The sequence below is a fragment of the Dromiciops gliroides genome, chromosome 3 (assembly GCF_019393635.1).
Source record: "Dromiciops gliroides isolate mDroGli1 chromosome 3, mDroGli1.pri, whole genome shotgun sequence".
NCBI classification, from domain to species: domain Eukaryota; kingdom Metazoa; phylum Chordata; class Mammalia; order Microbiotheria; family Microbiotheriidae; genus Dromiciops; species Dromiciops gliroides.
Window position 1 is genome coordinate 544,830,989 of NC_057863.1, and position 24,507 is coordinate 544,855,495.

The 24,507-nt window shown below is 37.0% G+C and overlaps 1 protein-coding gene across 1 annotated transcript in view; it reads left to right on the plus strand.

Moving 5' to 3' along the window:
• Positions 1-184: 184 nt before the first annotated feature.
• The window catches only part of PPME1 (protein phosphatase methylesterase 1), a 65,451-nt gene continuing 41,128 nt past the window's right edge, over positions 185-24,507 (plus strand). The window contains exons 1-5 of the mRNA XM_043991364.1: positions 185-482; positions 15,730-15,823; positions 16,271-16,363; positions 21,725-21,782; positions 22,223-22,274. Of these exons, the coding sequence (XP_043847299.1) occupies positions 382-482; positions 15,730-15,823; positions 16,271-16,363; positions 21,725-21,782; positions 22,223-22,274 (398 nt within the window). The 5' untranslated portion in view covers positions 185-381. The remainder of the gene's footprint in view (positions 483-15,729; positions 15,824-16,270; positions 16,364-21,724; positions 21,783-22,222; positions 22,275-24,507) is intronic.

Sequence of the window (24,507 nt, forward strand, 5' to 3'; positions counted from 1 at the left end):
ATGCGTAGCAGCGACTGTACGGAAGACTCCACTGGGTACGCGGACCCCGCCCTCTCGCGCCGGGCTCGTACCGACTTTGCTACCCAGGTTCCTCCGCAGGAGAGCGGTTGCGCACTTCCGGCCAGGTCGCTGAGGAGACGAAGGCCGAGGAGTGGCTAGACTAGGCGACCAGGGGAGGGGATTGGGCGCTGGTGGGCGGGAGGAGGTGCCGGCGGCGACTGGGGGCTGTCCGAAGGCTACGGTGAGCCGTGCTACCAAGAGTGCTGTCGTCGCTTAGGCTTCGTCTAAGTGGACTTGTCCCAAAGGCGACGCTTGGGCGCGACACGGAACAGGACGGGACACGCGGCGGCCTCGGCCTCCCTCCTGTTTTCCTCTTCCTTCATGTCGGCCTTGGAGAAGACCATGCACCTGGGCCGCCTGCCCTCCCGCCCCCCCCTGCCGGGCGGCGGGGGCGGTCAGAGCGGAGCCAAGCTGCGCATGGGGTACGTGCCTCCCATCGCTTCGCACCAGGGCTGGGCCGGGGTCCAAAAGGGATCTGAGTCTCCTGGGGTGAGGGGACGGTTGAGAGGGAAGGGCGATCCGAGAGGGCCTTAGGTGGGAGGGGCGGGTGAGAGAGACTGTGGGCAGGGGGAGGTAGTGGAGGGAACCTAGGAGGGGGTGAAGGGGCAGATGAGAGGGGGGCGACCTGAGAGGGATTTAGAGAAAGCATAGATGATTGGGGGCCCCCAGAGGGGGCATTGGGGAAGGGACCGGTGATGGGAGGGTCCGGTCTACGGAAAGGGAAGGGGCGGGGTAGGTGGCAGTGAGTGGGGGAGAGGAGGGGAGGCCTGTGATAACAGATGACTGTAAGGTGCTCGGGGTGGGCCCGAGGTGGGAAGCGGGCATGGAAGTGGGGCAAAGGGTAACAGGGAAGGAGAGTTAAGAGCCCTGGAAACGGAGTGAAAACAGACTGCCTTGCGGGAAGGGTGAAGGACAAGAGGAATAATAATAAAGGAGACTCCTTGGAGAATAGCAACGGCTGTGTAAAGATCTGAAAGGAACTTGACTCAAGTTATAGGGAGAATGAGGAGTGCAGAGGTGTAAATCTGAGAGGTCAGACTGGGAGGTGAGGTGGACGCTGTAGTGATTGGGGCAGGGGTGGCCTTTGAACTTTAGGTAGTGATGCTTGGTTGTATGGATTGTATTACGGATAGGGAGTAGGGAGCGTGATTCGGTGAGCTTGGTTTTTTGGAGAAGTAAACAGGAATAGGGATAAATGGTAATAGTAGCTGTTGAGGGCAGTGGGATACCTGATTTTAAAGAATTACTGGAATTATAAGCTTTAAAGAAAAAAGGTAATAGATTCTAGGAGGAAAAAGAAGTTTAAAGGATGAGTGGCTCATAATTGAGCTAGTTGATGGAAAGGGATGGCTTAGGTATCACTGAAGAGAAATCTTGGCCTTTTAAAAATTAAGGACTTTTAGAGAGGGAAGGAAGTTTAGATATTAATAATGATGCAGAAACTATGGAGAAGCAGTTATTGCTTCTGTTTCTTGGATGTTAATTATAGCAATGTTACAGAAATATGAGCTGTTAAAAGTTGGTGTTTGAATTTTTTTTCCTTAAACTGAAATAAAAACTCAGACAAAGGCAGACACTCTCTTTCACTATGAGGATATTACATATATTGAGTTTGCTACCAGTATTGACATCTAGGTTAATAGGTTGTTTTTACTTTGGTCATCTCTAATTAGAGCTAAGAGTTTCCTTCTGTCCAACGAGCACCCAGGAAAAATTCCAGAATAAAAAATTTAAAAGACCATTAATTATAAGGATATTTTACTTGCTCAAAAATTCTTTATAAAATGTGTTTGCTTTCCTTTACTAAACTTTTTGCAAGTACTTTTGGTACTTAGGTATAGCTTATTTTGCCTCTAAGGAAATATACTTTTCAAATTTTTCTGAGTGGATAGTGATATTACTTATAATTGTGGGTTTCTAGTGGGAATTTAGAGTAAGCATTTGTTTGACCTCTACTTTTGGTCCATACTATGGTACTTGGGCCTTCTTATTCCTGTTTGTCACTCTTTTTTTTTATATGACACTCCCTTACTGTGACAGGCATGTCTCACCCAAAACTAAACTAATAAATATTTTGATCCACTCTCTCCTATCCCAATTCATATCAGCACCTTTTCTGCAACTTATAGTTCTCTATAAAACTGAAGTCACATGGCCAATCTGTACTCTTCTTTCTCCTATGTAATGTACTCAGAGCTTAGAGATTGATCAAAAGTTCATATTTTACAGATAAGGAAACAGAAGGTCCAGTGAAGGGAAGTAATTTGCTTGAGGTCACATAGCACATTAGTAGCAGAGTCTAGACAAACAATCCAGGTCTCATCATTCTCAAGTTCAGTGTACTTTCTACAGAGTTTTAGTCCCAAAAGTGTTAGTGCAGTTTTAGGCTATTAAAGCTTTACTAAGTTATTAAGCTTTAATAGCTCAAAACTGAATTAAGTTTTTTTGGGATCCATACTATATCCAGCTATCCTCTCTCCCCACAAAAGTATCTTGGGAACACGTAGTGACTTAGGTGGAGTCATGCTATGTGTAGATGAAAGTAATCAAACTACATTCCTTTTCAAATATGCTGTAACTCAGACTTTGGCTTTTCACTCTCCCCTTGATCTTGTAGGGTTCCTGAGGCTTCATTGTTCACTGTAAGGCATTTATTTATATTCACAGTCAAAGCCTACTCCTTTCCTGTTTCTTTTCTACTATCTGTCTTGCTATTTCTCTTTACTCCCCTTACAACATGCCTGCTTCCATGAAATTATGGAACTTGACAATTTGTTCCTCACCAGACTATCCTCTCTTGCCTCCTACATTCATGTTTTAATACAGTCTTTTACTATTGTGAGCTGAGAAATCTTATTTTCAGAGATACATAAATGTGTTCTATTTAGTCATTTCTGTTTCTAACCTTGCCTTTGGAGGTAGTGAGTGGATATAGTGCCAGCCCAGACTCAGGAAGACTCAAGCTCCAGTCTGATTTCAGACACTAGGCAAGTTTCTTAACCTTTTTGCCTTAATTTCCTCATCTATAAAATGGGCATAATAATAGCACCCACATCCCAGGTTGTGAAAACCAGCCAAGATAATAATTGTAAAGCACTTAGCACAGTGCCTGACATATAGTAGGCACTATTATATTAGGTGTTAATATTATCATTATTTTTTGTTGCTAAAAATTGTTCTCCTTGGAAAAAAAATTCCATTTATTCTTTGAAGTCTATCTGATTCTTTTTACCACTTTTCTTCACAACCTTCTGTCTACTCCAGACTTTTCCTTCCTCTCTCATAAGACCTCTGGAGTGCATTTACCATTTATTTGTATTATCGTTATTGTATGCCATATCTACCTGGCACATATTTTCCATAAGTTCTATGATGGTAAATGACCACTTTGTATCTAGTATTGGTTCTCCTCCAGAATCTAGCATGATTCTGGAGCTTAAATACTTATTGAATTTAATGATTGAAAACGTTTTTGCTACTGAGGGTCAGTAAAAGTGAGGGCAAGAGATAAATAAAAAGCAGCCATATTTAGTTCATTTTGGGCTTTGTTTTGCTTCTTCAGAGATAAAAATTAAAAGGTTCTACCTAACCTGATAAGAATTTCCATAGATTTCAAGTTGAGAATTCAATGTAAGTTATTCTTGTCAGAAGCGACGTACTCAGAAGAGATCCAAGTTAGAATGCTGGCTTTTACTAAGCCCTTACAATATGCTTAAACCCTGAGGATGAAAAGAAAGGCAAAAGCTGGATTCCTTCTCTCAAGAAGCTCACATTCTAATGAGGGTAACAACTTGCAAATAACTGTGCATACAAGATATATACAGTTTAAATAGAAGGTAATCTTAGAGGAAAGCGATTGGGGATACCAGGAAAGGTCCCTTGCAGAATGAGGGATTTGAGCTGCATCTTGAAGGAAGCCAGGGGTTAAACTCATTGGTTATATCCATTTAACCTCTCTGAAGTTCAGTTTCTTTATCTGTAAAATGGCAATAATTCTTGGATCCTACTTGACAGTTCTTTGAGACAAACTTTACAAATCTTAAAGCACTTTATAAATGTGAGTTGCTAATTTATTGCCATAACCTGTTGTACTTTAGAATGTTATCCCTGCTCTTTGAAATAAGAATTACCTTCTTAGTAACTGTTGGCCACTCCTCAATTGTTCTGTCTTTACGAACCTAGAACTCTGAATGGTATAGTCCAATATAGTGACAATAAGCTGGGAGGATACAGAAAGCTTCTTAGATTAGGTAGCACCCAAATCTGGGTCTTGAAGGAAGAGAATGATATCAGCAAGCAGAAGTAGCACTATTATATTACTTGTACAGTCAGGAAAATAGAAATGGAAGTGTAGTGATTTGCTCCAGGTCACAGATTGATTTAGGAATAGAATCAAATTGGGCTTTGTTCCTACTTTTTTCTATGGTTACCAATTCCTTTAACTTCATTCCCAGTCCCTTAGAACAAGATTGTTCTACCTAATGGCTTTAATGTTGTGATTTGTGTAGCCTAATCTTTTCAAATGGTGGTCAAACAAATAGAATAATCCTTCATGTACAAATTGTTCTATTAAATTATCTGAAATGTGACTTTCTTGAGTCCTAGGTAATTCAATAATTGAACTCTACTGAATTAGACCTGTAAATACATAAGGGTACCTTGATAGGATATCTTTGCAGGGAAGTTTATAACTCAGTTATTTAAAAAAATTTTTTTTTTGTCTTGGAACTAAAGTGTTAACCTAGAAGTAATTTAAAGATTTTTCTTTTCTGGTTAAAGATGCCTATAAAACTTTTGACCAAAAACAACAGCAAATAGAATTATATGATTTTTCATGCTTTCCAATGCCAAACCTACAATGTGTCCATTTTGTTCTCTGGAATTGCTTTTTGGGAGTCTTTATACAATGTCTTCTTATTATCTCTATTATCAGTGTCTGAGTTTTCAATTGGTATATTATATTAGATGCCCTGTATTCCACTTATCTCAAGCAAACAGTTTTTGGCACCTTCAGTGGCAGAAGCCCCTGAGAAGTTCTCTCTACACTAAAGCCACACACTTGAATAACCAAGATAAAGTCTTAAGGATCACCTCTTATTCACTCTTTTAAAAAAATAATTAAATTAAAAATAATTCTTAACAAATTTTGTTATTTGGTATAGCAGGATAAGTCCACAGGCATGTATTATAGGCAAGTATCATGACAGTTCATGGTATAAAATGGAGAAAGAAAAAATAAAGTATCCACAAGATTATATTACAAAGTCATCCAATAATGAATGGATGTTCACGTGATAACACAGACTGATCAAGAATGGTTTGAATTATACCCAGTAACACTATTTAAGAGAACAGAAAATGTGTGATAAATTTGGAAAGATTTTTTCACAATATACTTAAAGAACATGCATACCTTAACGTGGAACCCCTCACTTCTCCCACATTCTGTATAAATGCAATATTATTTATTTGTACAAGGGTGAGGGCAATTAAAATGGAATTTTATAGTGACTTCAATGATTAGATGGTGACCAAAGAAAAAGCTTTCTTAAGTCAGAAGAAAAATTAGTTGAATATTAGCTGTTTATTTCTGAGTAAATTTAAAGTCAAAGCTTCTCCTATTCCCCTTTTTCCCTAGACACATAAACCCAAGTATAAACCTCAGGGTATCATGTCTTATTTGTCTTTGTATCCCATCAGGACTCAGCACAGGCCTCTATGATGTTGTTGTAGTAGTAGTAGTAGTAGTAGTAGCAGCAGAAGCTGCTGCTAGTATTTATACAGAACTTAGAGAATTGCAAAGCGTTTTACATTTGTTATCTCATTTAATCTTCACAACAACACTGTGATTTAGGTGCTATTATTATCCTCATTTCAAAGATGAGGAAAATGAGGCCTAGAGGCAGCATTTGAACTCTGGTCTTTCTGAATCCAAATCCAACACTCTTACCCAGTGTACCACCTAGTTACCTCTAAAGAGTAGATGCTCAAGAAATATTTACTGAATTACATTTTGAAGGTATAATGCTAGGTTGTATTGAAAAAAACATTTCTTGAGTGCTTCAGGCCAGCTGGCTTCCATATCTTACCTGCTAGTGTATAGTAGTAGAAAGAACACTAGACTGGATTTGAGTTCCAGTTCTAGCTGTGTGTGTGTTTAATATGTAGTATATGTATAATATATTGTTATATAGTGCTTTGTTTTGCAAAGAACTTTTATATACCTTAACTCATTTGATCCTCACAAACCTTATAAAGAAGATATTATTATCATCCCCATTTTACAGATAAGGAAACTGAGGCAGGGAGTGGTTAAATGACTTGCCTTGGGTTAGTAAATGTCCAATATAGAATTTGAACTCAGATCTTCCTGATTCCACGTTTTGTGTTGTGTTTTTAGGCAAATCAATAGTCAAATATTTATTAAGTAGTTACTATATGCCAAACACTGGTTATACAAAGAAGGCCCAAAAGACAGTCCCTGCTCTCAAGGATCTCATAGTTTAATCGGGGAGAAAATATCTAAAACATAGTCAAATACAAGTCCAGTGATCTTTCCAACAGCAATTAGTTGATTTTTTTTTTCATTATAGATGAGGGTTGGAGAGAGACAGAGACAGAGACTGGGGATTTTTCTAATGTTAAGGCAGAACTGTCTACACTTTTCCTGTGGCTCGAGCAATTCGTCGTTATCCACATTCATTAAAAAAGCATTTTGATATAGTTTGACTCAATAGACTGGATGTTCCATGGAAAGATGGAAGTGCCTATTTAAAAGTAGCTTTCATTAAGTTGGTTGATTTTTTTTTTTCAGTTATTTGCTGAAATAGCTTTCATTTGAATCCGACTTACATTTATTAAGCATCAGAGTAAGGAGCACTCTTTCTATCCCTAGTTTTTAAGAAGAATTTGTATTTTAATAGCTTCTTTGATCTTAGGATCTCTAAACACTCCAAAGCCTCTTGTGGCATGCAGTAATAACATTGCTGTTTTATTGGTTAGACAAAATTATTGGGAGAAGCATCCTGTTTGATGGCTAGTAAAACAAAAGGGTGGAATCTAGGTCTTTTAAGTATGTCAGGATCTTACTTCAACTGTTTAAAGTCTTTAAAAACAAATCACCCTCATCCCCTCAAATCCCAACCAAACAGCAGGTATTGAATGGGACAGTCTTGTCCTGAGAATAAAAGGATGAAACATGACAGTCCCTGCCCTCCAGATGCTTGGAAATCCAGTCTGTGACTTAATTCTGTCCATTTGGACTAAGCAGAAAAAGTATAATCACTTTTTCATATGCCAGTCCTTCTAATACTTGGGGGCATTGATTATATTGCTCACTAGATAGAGAGATAAAGCATTTATTAGGTTCCTACCATCTTTCAGATACATGTACAAGAAAGCCAGACAATCCTTGCCCTCAAGAAACTTACATTCTAATAATTTCTCCCCAAGTTTCTCTTCTCCAAGCTAAACACACCCAGTTCCTTTAGCTTATTCTTGGGTGGCTTGAACTTGAAACCCGTCATCAACCTGTTGCTTTACTCTGGGTGTTTTCCAACTTAACACTGTCCTTCAGATATTGGGCCCAGAACTATGCACAGTAATCCAGATACAGTCTGAGGGCAGAGGATGATTGTATTTTCATGCACTTCTACATGAAGCCTTTTCTACTCTAAATTGCTAGTGTCTTCCTAATTCCTTTGTGTATATTTGTTTTTATTAACTTTGTAATTATACTATATAGATTTGTGTATCCACTAATACACACACACACACACACACACACACACACACACACACACACAAATTGTAAGTTCTTTGCAAGTAGGGATTGTTTAATTCATTGTATTTGTATCCCCAGAATCTAATGCTTAATAAATACTTGTTCACTGATTGATTGACATTTACTCTTTTTCTGGACACTCTACCTTTCGGTTATGGTTAGTTAGTGGCAGAGATTGAACTAAAACGCACTTATCCTGACTATTATTTCAGTTCCTTTTTCACTATACCACACTGCTGCAGATGAATGTGTAGTTGAAAATTTTACTGTTTACAGGCTAGGACCAAAATAAGGTAGAAAAGGACATGGGAATTTTCTTTGTTAGATTCACGTTGTCTTCTACATAGGATTTAGAATAGGAAGGGACCTTAAAAAGATCTAGTTTTCATTTTATAAATGAAGAAACTGAGGCTCAGAAAGGTTAAGTGACAGGATCTTAGAATCCTTTTGGTGTAAAATGTTCTTCATTTGTCATATTTCATACATAAGGATCTCTCAGGAACAATCTTATTAGAGTATACCAGAGGTTCTTAAGCTGCAGTCCAAAAACTTATAAAAACATTTTTGTATTTCAATGTAGTAAGCTGTTTTTTGTAACCTTACGTATTTTATTTTAGACATTTAAAAACATTATTCTGAGAAGCAGTCCACAGGGTTCCTAGATTGCCAAAGGGGTCTATGACACAAAATAGGTTGTTCAGAACACTTGGAGTAGACTGTCTTTATTGCTAATTACTATTTTATTATTTATTAATAATTGATATAAATAGTTTAGATGTAAAGCTTCAGAGGGGAATAACCCTTCTCAATTAATATCTCTCAAGACTATTTTACTCTCATTATCCATACATGAGTGGGGTTTGACTAGACGACTTTTGCTCCCTTCCAACCCCAAACCTATGAGCTTATGAAGAGTGACTATGATTTGCTCAAAACCCATTAAGTTTGTTATTAGGTTGGAGTTGCATAATGGATATCAGTGCAACATTGTCTCTTTTCCCTTTTTTTCCCTTTAATTCTTCCCCACTTCCCTCCCAACAAGCTCATTTGGGTCATTGTATTTACCATTCTTTAGTCATCTCATGATTTTTGTTGGATTTACTAAAATAAGCCATCTCTAGGACAGGTTTTCTGCCCAGAGTTTTGCAGTTCAATTTTTAGTTTTGTTGGTAGTTACATAGCTACATCTCCAAGTATTACACCCCCTTAATGTCTATATTTGACTTTGTCTTCTCTGTTCCAGTGTTTCCCAAGAGTGATTTTTTTTTTTTGGTCTTCTCTATTTTCTTTTCTCTTCCTAGACAGACAGCATGATATAGAGGAAAGAATACTAGACTTAGGGGACCTTGACACTGCCACTTACTTTCCTTCTGATCTTGTGGATTTTTGTTTGTTTTTGCAAGGCAATGAGGGTTAAGTGACTTGCCCAGGGTCACACAACTAGTAAGTGTCAAGTGTCTGAGGCCGGATTTGAACTCAGGTACTCCTGAATCCAGGGCCTGTGTTTTATCCACTGCGCCACGTAGCTTCCCCTTAGCCTTCTTATCTTGGAGATGTCACCTAGTCTTCTATAAATCTGAGCAGAGTGCTATGGTACTTTCACCTCCTTAGCTTTAGACACCATACTATTACCTAATTGGTAATGATGTAGAGGAAAAACAATACTTTATACTACCTACATCATAGTTTCTGGAACTGGAAGAGATCTTAGAAATCTAGTAAAAGCTTCTTTATGAATGAAGAAATGAAATCTCAGAGAAGGGAAGGGACACACAGCTGAGATTTGAAGTTAAGGTTTGATGATTCCAAATTCTATATTCTTTTCCACTATACTTTATTTCCTTTTTAAGGTGGATGTCTACTTTGACCCTCCTCTTAGCATCTTTGACAGAATTTGATTCTCTTTCATGTTCTGCAGATCCACTCTAACTGTTCACTTCTTCCCTTCATCACTAGTCCCTACGTAGCAGCTACTTTATTCCTGTCTTTGTATTGCTAGCACTTCACATAATGCCTTGCACATAGTAGCCATTTGTTAAATTGACTGCAGGTGCTGGTTGTCCTCTCTTCATTGAGTAGCTGCCATCTTCTTTCCATTTCCAAATAAGAACTTTATCAGCAAGGCTTCAGGAAATCAGCCTTCACTGGACTGTGAGCCCCTTGTTTAGTTCTTCCTTAAATCTGAAGAAACATCCAACTAATGTCAGTTATTAGTATTAACTCCCTTTATGATCAAAAGAGGTTAGAACATTGCTGGTCCAATTTCTTATTTATTGATTAAGAGTTAATGTTTATGACATACATAGACTTTTATTATTCCCCCCTAGAGCTACACAACTACTCTAGAGAAAGCAATTAATTTCCTGACTTCCCATTACAGCCTAATAGGTAATGTTGGGGGCAATAGGGAGAACAATATTAGAGATAGGACTTGAACTGGTTTCCTGATTCCAACGCCAACGCAACCCCGTTATTTTTTGTATCTTATGTCCAGACTTTTAAATTTTAAATAATGATTTTCAAAGCATCCACTGTTGCTTAAATAATTTCCCCTTGACCTGTTTTCCAGATGCGTTTTTGGTATCAGATATTTTACATTTTCTTCTATCTTATCAATCTTTTGATTTTGTTCTGCTGTTTCTTGCTATATAATAGAGTCATTAATTTATTTTTGGTCTATTCTGGTTTTTCAGGGAGTCTCCTTTACCACTTTATCTTCTAAGTAAATGAGTCATCTCGTAATTCTTTCCTTCAGGAGCTTTCATTTTCTTATTTACCTCTGATTTGCTTTCTTCTTGGTATTCATGTAGTCCTTGGGAAGAGTCCATTTTTTTCCTCTGAGTCCTAACTTCCAGTTGTTACAGTTACTCTCTCCTTCTTTGGAGAGATCTTTAGATTCACAATAATTTTTTATGCTGGTTGATATTTTCTTTGATTTACTCTTGTCTTTCCACTGTTATTTCCTGAATTGGAGCTTTGTGTCAGGGCCAAACTGCTTCTTGCTGTGCTTTTGGGTAGGGTGGTCACCTCTGCTTGGTATCACCCTAAGTTCTTTCACTGACCTCCAACTTCTCAGTTTAGATCTCCCTGAAGTCTTTCCAGTTTAGCCTTGTTGACATAGTTCTAGGTTTAGATCTCACTGGATCATATAAGTTTTGCTCATCTCAGTCAACCCCTTCATCTACTGGACATAAATAAGCATAGAGATTACTAGCTATACAATTTACTAACAATGTAACACACAATAAAATTAAGACATTATTATCTGCAATGTAAATCTTTGAGATAGATCATAGCCAAAGCCAACTCTACCCACCATTGCTTTTTCTGATTTCTGAATTTTCAAAATAAACCTACCATTCAGCTCTCTTCAGATACTAAAAAGATTTTTCTTTCTGTTTATTTGTAAGATAATAGTTAAAAGCAATTCTCTCAGGAAGTTTTTAGTCCTTTATTATCGCAATTTCTTTCAAACCATAATAGTGTCTCCAGAATAAATGATAATTAAGCATTTTATTGGCTCTTAAAGATACAGTATCTATGGTTTCTATGGGAAAGGCTATTGAAGCTATTGCTACATTTCACCTCCTGGCAAAAATTTTGAGTTCTTGATAATTATATGGGGGTACATCAAATGCATGTCAATAGTATATGTAATACATATATCACTGTACTTGACAGCTGCCTCAGAAGGGGAGAGAGGGAACAGTACAGCACTAACAATGGTAATAACAATTACTAAAATGAACAAATCAAGTAAACAAACATTGTCGTGCTTACAGAAGTGCCTATAGTATGCCAGGGACTGTTATGTGCTGGAAATACAAAGAAAGAGAAAAACCATCTTGTCCTTAAGGTCCTTCCTTACAATCTAATGAGGAAGATAGTAGCAAACAACTATGTAGAGGCAAGATTAAAATAGAAAATAATCATAGAGGGAAGGCACAATACACACATAACCCTGCATATATACATCAAAAAATACAAAGCAATATATATAATTAAACAATGAATTTATATCAACCCAAATATGTAAACACTTCTGCAACATTATAATTTAGTCTGTTTATATGTTGAAATGTTCTAATTCCATTGTGATTTCTTTCTACATCTAAGTGAGTTGAGATTTAAGCTCATCACAAGTAAGCTTCTTCCTATCTCCATCCAGTCCAATAGGTAGATGAAACCTGGAGGTCAGGAGAGAGGTGAGGGTTGGATATATAGATCTGAGAATCATCTGCATAGAGATGAATGAATCCATGGGGGTTGAGGAGATCACCAAGAGAAATAGTAAAGAGAGAGAAGAAAAGCACACCCAAGACATAACCTTGAGGGAACACCCACCCATAATAAGTTGGTACACTGTGAATGAAGATCCAACACAGGAGAGTTAAGAAGTAGTAGTTAGGTAGGAGAACCAGAAGAAAGCAATATCACAAAAACCAAAAGAGACTAACAAGAAGAGAGGAATTGACAGTATCAGAGTCTGCAGAGAGATCAAGAATGATGAGAATCGGGGCAGCTAGGTGGCGTGGTGGATAGAGCACTGGCCCTGGATTCAGGAGTACCTGAGTTCAGGTCCAGCCTCAGACACTTAACACTTACTAGTTGTGTGACCCTGGGCAAGTCATTTAACCCCAATTGCCTCACTTAAAAAAAAAAAGTATATGCTAGGGGCAGGTAGGTGGCGCAGTGGATAAAGTACTGGCCCTGGATTCAGGAGGACCTGAGTTCAAATCCAGCCTCAGACACTTGACACTTGCTAGCCGTGTGACCCTGGGCAAGTCACTTAACCCCAATTGCCTCAACCCCCCCCCCCAAAAGCATATGCTACACATTAAGATATGGAAATTTGTTTTTCATGTCTTTACCTATTTGTAATGGGTTTTATTTTTTCTTGTCTTCTCAATTAGGGGGAAGGATATTTGGAATATAAAAATAGAATTTTTAAAAAGTCTATATTAAATTGTACCCCAATATAATCTAACATTTTTCCCCAAGGAAACACTAAGGGAATCAAAAGGGAACAGTGTAGTAGTGTTGTAGTTAGTGATGTTAGTTACTTTGGAAGGGATTTCTCTTTAAACGATGCTAATTATAACCCATAGAGGTTATTTGGTCCAAGCAAAGGTGGGATTATATAGCTGTTGAATTTGAAACCCATGAAAATGTTAAATAAAGGTCTTTTATAAATATAGCTATTGTCTTCAAGAAATGTGAGTGAAGAATAAATGAAATTCAGACACCAGAGAATTGCCCAGACTTGGTGTAGAATATTCTTAGCTTCTCTCCTGCACACCCCCATCTCTCACTTAATTGGATTTTCAGATGTTAAAAGCCTTTATTTTGTTTGAACAAATAAAAGTGTGAAGCATAAGGGAAGAGGGGAGAGATCCTTTCTACAAGGATCTTCAACAAAAACCTGGGTTCTTTTTGTCAGATATACACAAACTGACAGTACATTTCTATCATTTCTTAGACATTTAAGTGCTAATTACATTCAGTCAGTTAACACCTAATGTTCAGTATTGTTTGCCCCCTTCCCACTCAGCCTAAAATACATCCTCTCTTTAACTCTGCTTCTAAAAATCCTTAACTTCAAAGCTCAGCTCAGATAGTTCTCCTTTCTTGGTATATCCCAGATGCTAGGTTGTTGGGGTTTTTTCCCCCCTTTTAAATTTACCTTATATTTATGGATAAAACACTGGGTTTGGATTGACTTTAAAATCCTTTCTTTGATACTTTTCTGTCTGTGTGACCCTGGACAAATCACTTACTTTTTATCAGCTTTAGAGTCTGAGTCTATAAAAAGAGCATTTCATCACATGGTTATTGTGGGGTTCAAATAAGATAATATATGTAAAGCATTTTGTAATACTTAAAGCACTATATAAATGTTAGCTACTCTTATTATTTACTTTTCTGTACTAACTAGGATGAAGAGAAAGATGAGGTTAAATACTCCTTGATCTGGAAATATTTTATCTAGGATTTTGAATAAAACCTAAGAGAAGTGTTTTCTAATGCCCTTTATTTTGTTCTTGTTGTTGTTTGTTTTGTTTTGTCTTTTGTTTTTGGTGAGGCAATTGGGGTTAAGTGACTTGCCTAGGGTCACATAGCTAGTAAGTGTTAAGTGTCTGAGGTCGGATTTGAATTCAGGTCCTCCTGACTTCAGGGCTGATGCTTTATCCACTGTGCCACCTAGCTGCCCCTCTAATGCTCTTTAATGATAATGCCTGCCCTTTGTTGATTATCTCCAGTTTATTCTGTGTGTGGGCATAGCTGTTTGCATGCTCTCTCCCCCCAGAGCACGTAATGATTTTTGTCTTTCTTTGTATTCCTAGCACTTAGTGCAGTACATGACACATAGTAGGCACTTAATAAATGCTTGTTGACTGACTATATATGTTATGTATATATAGTTTGCCCATTGTGGGTAAAAGACTTTTATTATTTTCTCTATATCTTTAAAACCTAGCCAAGCACCTTACAAATAAACAGCACGTGTTTAATAATGTTTACTGAGTAGGTTCCAGAACTAGAAGGGACTTTGGAGACCAACTAATTCAATGATTTCCAAACTGTGAGCTCCCCATCTCTCCTTGTGGAATGTGGAACAAGAATTGTCAATATGACTCTCTCAAGACAGTGCAAATCTCCTGAGAACAAGAAATTATTGAATGTTTTCAAGCACAATTCCTTAAATATACACTTTTAAAAAATGAAAATACACTTCAAATCAAAGTCAGTAAATGGTGAATGTAGCAAATTTATTCCAATGTTCATTAATTATACTATAATAAGCTGGTTTAAAAATTGAAATAACTTGTCAGGGGGTTATAGATAATAGTTTGAATTTTTCCACAATTAAATTTAAATTTAATTTAATTTTAAAATTTTGTTGTTGTTTTAAAGGAAATAACATTCCTTTTTATGGACAAATACATACGTGGTTTGGAGAGAAAATCCACTGGAGCAGCTAAAACTATTATAAAGAGAGAGCAGGCACAGTTTAAGTAGAAGAAATGCAGAAAGACAAAGTTAAAAGCTCAAATACAGAAAATAGGATCAACTATATTTTTCTTTAGAATTTTTACAAGTACTTTAATTTTTTAAAATGTATTTTATTGAGAACCTTAGTTTTTACATCACCCACATTTCCAAATATATCCCCATCCCACCTCCAGGGCCACCCCTTATAACAAAGAATAAAAAAGAAAAGAAACAGTTCAGAAAAACTAAGAAACACACCATATAAAATCTGACATTTTCTGGAGTGTAGAATGCTCATAGTCTCCCACCTCTGCAAAGGACAGAATTTCCCTTTTCATATCTCTTTAGGCCCAAGCTTGGTCAATATAATTTTATAGAATTCAGTTTTGATTGTTTTGTTGTTCTTTTCATGTACATGGATGTAGTTATTATATTGCTATTCTCTGGTTCTACTTGCTTCATTTTTCATCAGTTAATGTCATCCCATACTTTTCTGTATTTAAAATATTCAATATTGCTTACAAGATAGTTACACTGCATTACATTTATGTACCACAATATGTTTACCTGTTTTCTAATTAATAGCCATCTATGGTTTCTAGTTCTTTGCTACTGCTAAAAATGCAACTATAATATTTTGCAATTTATGTGTCCTGCCTTCTATCTCTGATGTCCTTGAAGTATGTACCTACCAGTTGGATTTCTGAGTTATAGGACAGAGAAACATAGGTAGACTTATATGAACTGAGTAAATATAAAGTTAAGTAAAATAAGCAGAACCAGCAAAGCAATATGTATATTGAGTACAACAAAACAATTAAAATAGAGTTTGGGGGCACTTGTTACTGAAAGAGTAACATGTTAATATTTTACCTGAAATGTTTGTTTTTCAGCCCTGGAAGAAAGCGAGACTTTTCCCCTGTTTCCTGGAACCAGTACTTTGAATCCATGGAAGATGTGGTGGTGGAGAATGAAACTGGCAAAGATATATCCTTTTGGGTTTTCAAAATACTTTTTTCTTGTGTTTATTCCCTTGAATTTGTTCCCCAGAGTATATGTGTACTGTGATGAATGTCAATGATAAATTCAAACCAATATCTCTAGACTTGTTTCATGATTAGGTCAGAGAAATTGGGATTAAATTCCAAAGCTTTAGTATCTCTTCAAAAAAGTACCAGAGAAAAGGTTTCAAGAGGTTTTTGTGAATAAATAGGACTCTGACTTAGGGAAATCAGAATCCTTTTTCCAGTTAAAGTTTCAAGGGATAAATTATTTCTGATTAGTTTTTCGAACTGGACAACATCTCAACAGCCTGTTTTGTTTTTTTAATTCTTTAATGTGGCTTTTGTACTGTAATTTGTAAAGATGGATGTGGGTAAGGGTATAAAGAAACACAACCAAAGGTAGAAATATATTATCTTTAACTGTTCATACACTTTTCGAATTTATAAGAGTGGTTCAGAGGGCCCAGTCTTGCTTCTGCTGCATGGAGGAGGTCACTCTGCCCTCTCCTGGGCTGTGTTCACTGTAAGTAAGTTGCTGACAATAGAAGTTGATGTCATTTATGAGCTTTTAGGAAGAGAACACTGAATTGTATTTACATTAGTTACATAAAACTCTGGTAAGAATGAGAATAATTTCTGGCAGATTACCTTTGTCCTAGGTGAACTTGACTCAGATAATCATCTTTCCTCTCAGTTTACACAGTGGAGGACAGGCAGTTGGGGGATCATAGAGGCTTAGAGCTGGAATGTTGTAATCATCATTTAGTTTTCCCCATCTTTCTTTTTTTAATGCTGAAGGAAACGGACTCAGAGATGTAAAGTGACTTACTAAAGATCACAAAGCTAATTGTGGCTAAGGATGAACTAAAACCCAAGTCTTTGGCTCTTATGCCAGTGATTTATCCACTTATACCACACTATTTCCCAAGAAGTATAGTTTCTGAATTTGAGATTAGAAGATTTGGTAAATTCAGAGCATTTGTGATATGAGGGTCACCTGTTTATCTAAGTGTGTATGGGAAGGAGGGGCTCCATTAACCTGTTTGATTAATAATAATAGCTTACATTTTAATAGCATTTAAGTTTACAGAATATTTCCCTAATTGATTTAGGTGGCTCCTGTTTCATGTAGCTAATGTTACTTTTTCTCCTCTAGAATGTCTATCCTAGTGATTTATAAATAATAGAACACAGTATCTCCTTCATTAGACTGTGAGCTTCTTGAAAACAGGAACTAGATTTTTTTCTTTGTTTGCTTTTCTTTTTATCCATAGTAGTCACTGAATAAATGCTTGTCAACTTGACCACTCTTCCAGCTTCATATCCTACTACCATTTGGTACATTCTCTATACCAGTCAAACTGAACTGCTCATTATTCCTTTAACACCTGCCTCTGTAGCTTTGGTCATACTTTCCCTACTACCCCTAACGCTCTCCTTCACTAGTTTCTACCTGTCAAAATCTTATTCACCCTTCAAGGCTTAGCTCAAATGTCCTCAACCAGCCTATTCTGCTCCCCTAACCGAATGCTATGTATACTTCTTCTAAAATCCCTACAGCACCTTGATAGTGCTTAACAAATGCCCTCTTGTTATTTTTTAAACTTATCATAGTGGAATGTTAGACCAGGAAAGGGCCTTAGAATATAGAATTTCAGAGCTAGAAGGAAACTCAGGGATAATCTAACCCTGTCTCCCTCATTTTATAGATTATAAAACAGGCCTAGAGAGAGGAAATTAATTCCCTGTTGTCACCTCAGTAGTAATTAATAAAACTAGGATTTGAACCTAGTTATTCTTACTTAAATCTAGTTTTATTTAACCAAATAGGCAACTTCTTGAGTGAGCAAAACCTGGCTTTTTGAACATTGTAGGCATTTGATACATGTTTGACTCAATATGAGGGAGAGGAAGCTCTTATGGCTACCTACCTCCAGGATATCTGGTATGGTGATTCATTTTTATTTCTCCCGTCCTACCATTTGATCCTTCCTTTTTCAGAGAATCCTTGGCTTCTCTTACCACTACCTCCTCTTCCTTTTTCTTTGGGGTGACAAGGAGAAGTAATGGTAAAATAGCGATATATCCCTGAACACTGCTGTTAGACTTTTGCATCAAGAGCCTTCTTTGCACCAAGAGAACTGCTTCCCTTTACCTGGCAATGGATTACCCTGATAGTCTCCTGAGAGCCAGAGAAACAAAATCTCTTACTGGTACAATAGCCCGCTACAGGTCCCTGTCACCAATTTCTTTTCTTTGCAAACTATTATGCATATGTAGCCCAAGTAATAATCTTAAAACAGCATAATCTCTCCAATTTTTGCATCAGTAAAGCATCATTTTTTCTACTGGCATGGTAAGAGTCATATTCCCTACTTAGATGGGTCACTTAAAATGATTAGTGTGATGTCAGTTGCCAACTTCTGTTCTAAGCTGACCTGAGGTCTTGCCTGTTGTTGACAGTTATAGCTCTCTTGATGTGAGGTTTAAATAGTAGATTAAAATCTGCAGCTGAGAAAAGGAAAGAATGTTGTGTCTTAATTGGTATGTCATTCATATCACTGATTTGCATGTCATTTGGGGACATACTCTGAATTATGAGAAACATGGTTTAAAAAGAAACAACTAATCTATAGATAGTAGGGGATTGAAAAATGGGTAACCCAAATGGGTCACAAGATTACTTAAAAACCAAACAGTGTTTTTTTCTTGAACCATATAAGGGGTTGTTGTACTATAGGTCTTGAATGTTTTAACCATGTTCCAAGGATCTTTATCTAGTCCAAGTTTACAGTTACTGGATCTGTTGTTTTCATAAGTTTATCTTAAACTTTCAGGAGCCCTAAACATGGGGAAGATTAAACCTGGCAAACATAAAGAGACTAGACTCCACAGTGATTTTGCTAATTCCTGAGTAGTAGTGTCATTACTTTGACATAAATAATTATTGCTCACATATTGACAGTGACTGCCTTTCCTACCTGGATCATGCCTGTAGATAGTTCTAATTGTCTACCTGTATTACTTCTATTATTCAGGTATCATTATCAGTTGCCAAAATTTTTGTTAGCTCTTGAAGTTTTACAAAGTTCTTTCCTTTTAACAATCCTCTGAGGGAGGTAGTAAAATTATATTATCTATTTCTATTTATAGATAAGGAAACTGAGACTGAAAGAAGGTGACTTACCTACAGGCTAGTTAGTGGTAGCAGCCAGATTCAAACCCCAGTTTTTGACCTGCAAATCTAGTATACTTTCCACTGTACCCCTCCCCTTCTTACCATTCAGCACACATGCTGGGTTGGGTCCTTGTTCCTCTCCCCAGTGGCATGGTGTCCCAGAAAACGCTTTTCTCCATTGGCTGTAGTCAGAGTATTATTGTTTGTGAAAGGGCATTGAAAATATAAAATGCTATGCAGCTATAAGTAGAGTGATAACCCACTTAATCATATTTCCAAAACCCTCAATCATCTCAAACATTTGTAAATTAAAATGAAATAGCCTTTCATTGATAAATAAGTTATAGAAGATATGGAATTTTAGAGCCCATCTAAAAATGAAATAGATGCCCAAAAATCATATAGCAAGCTTGTGCTAGAGCTTGTTTTCTGACTGCCTATCTAGTGCTCCTTCTGCTTTATCATGTTGCCTGCCATCTCTTCACAAAGACTATGTACTTCATTCCATTAGAAGATTTGTGGCTGTTCTTTCCCATATGAAAAACAAGTGGAAAACAGGACAAGAGATTATATTATATTATTAACATTATAAACAAAGCAAGAGTAGTAGGGAGGAAGACCAAATAACACTAAGGACTCTAATCGAGTGACACTGGTTTTCTTGATATTCATCACACAAAATATATAATCCCCAGACTTCGGGCATTTTCACAGATTTTCCCTCATGTCTGTAACTCTTTTCCTTTTCATCTCTTTCTCCTAACTTCTTTGGCTTCCTTCAAGTCCCAGCTAACATCCCACATTCTGTAAGAAGTTTTTCCTAATCTCCCCTCTCTCCAAATAAGTATGTGGTTTAGACATAAAAGGTAACATCCCAGACAAATTAGTGAAGCAAGAAATTGCCCTTTTCAGATTTATAGATCTATTTCTATACATAAAACACAACAGGATTCTGTGTGACACCATGAATCTCCATTTTATGCTGCTTGCTGTTTAAAAAAATGGTATAGTGTAAATCATACACATTACTATTAGAACTGTCCTGTTTTGTCTGTACTTGTCTCTGTTCGGTGCATTTTTAAAGATGCTAAAATGGTCTTTTTTTTTTTTTTTTGGTGAGTCAATTGGGGTTAAGTGACTTGCCAAGGGTCACACAGCTAGTAAGTGTTAAGTGTCTGAGGTCAAATTTGAACTCAGGTCCTCCTGACTCCAGGGCCAATGCTCTATCCACTGCACCACCTAGCTGCCCCCTAATGGTCTTTTTTTCCCCCCCATCACTGTTGTAATCCCCCTCTTCCTCTGACTCCTGCCCACAACTGGAATAAATCAGTTCTAAGAGAAAGCAGTGGATGGAATGACCCTTCCTGAACTATGCTGGAGCCATCTCCTTCTACCTCTGAGCCAAATTATTAAATTTTTAGTTTTAGTGTTTGCATCTCACAGCAAGTGCTACAAGTCAGAGCTTGATTTATTATTTTGTTGATAGTCTAGAGCTAAGAAAGTGTTGGAGAAAATGTTAATTTGGATAATACTTACACGTCTGTGGTGTGCACAGTATTTTTTTTTTTTTAGAGAGCCAGTTTTTAAACATTCACCAGCACACTGTTGTTTGTAACAAATAAAACCTAGTCAAGCAAAATGAAGCTACACAATGGCCATGTCTAAATAATATGTCTCTTTCTATACTTTGTGTCTGTCACCTCTCTGATAGGATTTGGGGGACATCCCAGGTCCTCTGGGGACACGGTTGGTCATAGTGTTGGCCAGAGTTCTTAAGTCTTTAAAAGTTGTTTTTATTTACAATGCTGAGGTCTTCACATAAGTTGTTCTGGTTCTGCTCGTTTCATCCTGCATTTGTTCCTGAATTCTCTACTATGGTCTCATCATTTCTTATGACACTATAATTTAGGTTTGTTTACCACAATTTGTTTAGCTATTCCCTATTTATCTGAGAGTCAAACTAAAGTTCACCACCCCTTCTCCTTATATTAATTCTTTGATATGCTTTATTTTTTTTTGCCCCTTTATATCCTTCCTTCATGAGTGGTAAGTTTGTTTTGCCTTTGACTGAATCACTGGTATTAATGCCCCTCCATATGTGTATGTGTTTTATTCATATGCATAGAAGCATATACCAATTTTCTCATGATTTGATTGCTAGATTTTTATTGAGTTTTGAACCAGCGTATAGCCTTAGCCCCTACAGTTCCTGTCTAGGGAATTTCTCATTCTAAAGTTGGCAAAACATTTTCTACATACGTCAAAAAATTTGTGATTTGGCCACGTGTATATGTTTGTGTACATATACACATCCATCTATATATATTATATAAGAAGATATCCACTTGTTTGCACCTTAGTAGACCATCTTCATGAGTTTGCAGCTTGATGTATAGTACCTGTTAGAACTTTATTACACTTTATTACATTTTATTTTAGTGAATTCAGGAGGAAAAACACAGGGTTGAAAAAAGGAGAAGCATTAATTTCACTAAAACAGATTGACAGTAAATAGAGGCTTCCATGTTCATGTGGGGAGAAAGTCTTTGAAGTTTGACAAAACAAGCACATACACCCAAAAAAATGAAGCTACAGTCATTTTCAGTATCATTTATGGAAATTACTCCCTGTAATCATGAAGATTAAAATGTTATCTGGGGTTCTCTGAGACATCTTGCAAATTACCTGTCTTTTTTCTTCTTCCAGGCAGCAATCATTAGCAGAATTCAGTGTCGGATTGTAGCACTGGATCTGAGGAGTCATGGTAAGTGGACTACTTAATTAAGCATTGGTTAATGTTCTCTGAACAATCCTAAATGTCACAAATCACATCAGTTACCAAATGTCCTGGACCATCCAATTTTATGGTTTATTGAAAGTGTTAGTCTTTATTAAAAACATTCTTCACTTTGTGATGTTCATTTTAGAAAATGTTTTACTTGATAACTGAGTTCTAATTTTCCTGAGTGGAAGTTCTTGCATATAAAAAGTTTATATGTGATAACATGAAAACCTGATTAGTCTGTGTGAGTCTAGTATACATTTTTCATTTGTCATAGACGGATGACATAGAAAGTTGTTTTTTCCAATCACGTGAGCCTAGAGAGACTCCATTTTGTCACTTTAGAGCCAAGGTTTCAAAGAGGAAAGTTTAACTTGTATAACATCTTTGAGGGACATTTTAAATATATGGATTTTTTTTAGGTGAGACAAAAGTAAAGAATTCTGAAGATCTGTCTGCAGAAACGATGGCAAAGTAAGTTAATGCTTTGTTCTCCTTTACTTAGTTTTCCTGACTTGTAACAGTAGTGAAGGAACAATGAGTTTTTCAGTTTAGGTAGCCAGTAGTTTGTTTATTTAATTTTCTAAAATTTTATGAAGAGCCTGTTATGTATAGTGTACTGGGCTAATACTGAGGGAAATAAAGATAAATAACCTATGAGATCTAGTCTTTAGGAGCTCATGGCTTTTGTTTATAACCTTGGCATTATTTTAGACTTCTCACCTCTTCCTCACCCTACATTTCCAGTCAGTTCCCAAATCGTGCATTTTTTGCCTCTACAGCATCTCTCATATCTAACCCTCACTCTACTCACACAGCTACCACCTTAGTTTAGGCCTCTTGCCTAGGTAATTATAACACCTAATAATTTCTTCTGTCTCAAGCCTCCTCCCACTCCAGTCTGTTTTACATGTTGCTGACAAAGTGAATTTCCTTAAGTGAAGATCTCACCATGTCACTCCCCTACTCAGTCAATTTCGGGGGCTCCTTAATACATCTAGAATAAAATACAAACTCATCTGTTTATCTTTTAAAACCCTTCACAACCTTATCCCAACCTGTTTTTCCAGTCTGATTGGATAGTACTTTCCCGCTTGCACTGAAATTCAATCAAACTGCCCTTTTCTTTGTTCTTTGCTCCTCACACATGGCATTCTATCTCTCATCTCCATGCCTTTACATTGTCCATCTCCCATGCCTAGATTTCATTCCCTCTTCTCTGCCTCGGAGAATCCCTTTCTTTCTTCAAGATGCAGCATAAGCACCAAACTTTTTCATGAAGCCTTTCCTGTTTCCCTGCATCTGCTAGTGTTCTCCCTCAAAAACTATCCTGTTTTCAATTGCTTTGTAGTCATTTGTATTTATTCTTCTACTTTATTCATGTACTCATATGTATTTATAAACTTGCAAGTAGAGATTATTCATGGTGTTTGTACCCCTAGTGCCCATCGTAGTGCCTGGCACATAGGAGGTGCTCGATACTTGTTGGTTGGTTAATTGATGACATATATACAAAAATATATTTCTAATATAAATTATATCATGAATACATAAAAAGTTAAATATAACATTGTGTGGGCAGCTTTGCTTGTCACAGTGTTTGTTGAATCAGGTTGAAATTAGAGCTTGCTAATAACACAACTTTCTGTGCTTTTTTCTGTTTTGGGTCTCACTTTGCTATAAAGTCTGGAAAGAAAATCAGTCAATAAACATTTATTAAGTGCCTACTAAGTGCCAGGCATCATGCTGAGTACTGAGTATCACTCAACTTCTAGGTGTGCCTAGAGTGGTAATATTAGTTAAGTGCTTTAAACATCTTACAGTCTAGAGTTAGTCCTAACTTTTACAAATATAAATTTTCTCCTGTTGATGGAGATAAGTAGAACTTTGATTTTTCCAAAGGTGAAAAAAGCAATGCTTGAAAAGTTGGTTGTACAGAGAGGACTGAAAACCTATTCACAGTAGGCTCCTCTGCTATTCCACATCTTTACAGATAAGCCTTTAGAGAAGTCCCAGAGCAAATTCTCAGAGGACCTCAATACTTTCTTCCAAATGCAGAGTAAAGAATCAGGTCTAGGACTCTTCCAGACCGTTCATATACTACTTGGAGTATGTTCTGCTCCTAGCCATCTAGAGTCTTAGGTCCTAGTGTTCTAGTAGCTTTGACTTAGAGAAAAGTTGGACTTTCCTCAAAATCCATGTTTAATTTACTAAGAACCATCAGCCAAAATCAGCTATAGTCAGTCAATAAACATTTATTCAGCACTTAGTATATGCTAAGCACTGAGGGTACAAAAAGAGGCAAAAGGTAGTCCCTGCCTGCAATGAGCTTATAATCTAGCAGGGAAAGACAACAGGTAAATAGTTCTGTACAAAGTAGCAATAGAATGGATAAATAAGGCATAAATTTATAGTCACAATAGGTTGTAGAGACAGTATGATATTGTAGAGTCCTGAAATTTTAAGTCAGAAAATCTGGGTTTGAATCTAACTGTGGTTCTTATTAGCTGTGTAGCTCTGGCCAAAGCATTTAACTCCTCTGAACCTCCATTTTTTTCATCTGCAATATGGAGATAATATTATTCGTACTTCTTACTTCACCAGGTAGGAAAGTGTTCTGAGAATTGTAAACACCAAAGAAATGTGGTGGTGTTATTACTCCTACAGTGATAACGGCCCATACTTAGACTTTTTAAGGATGTGTGGT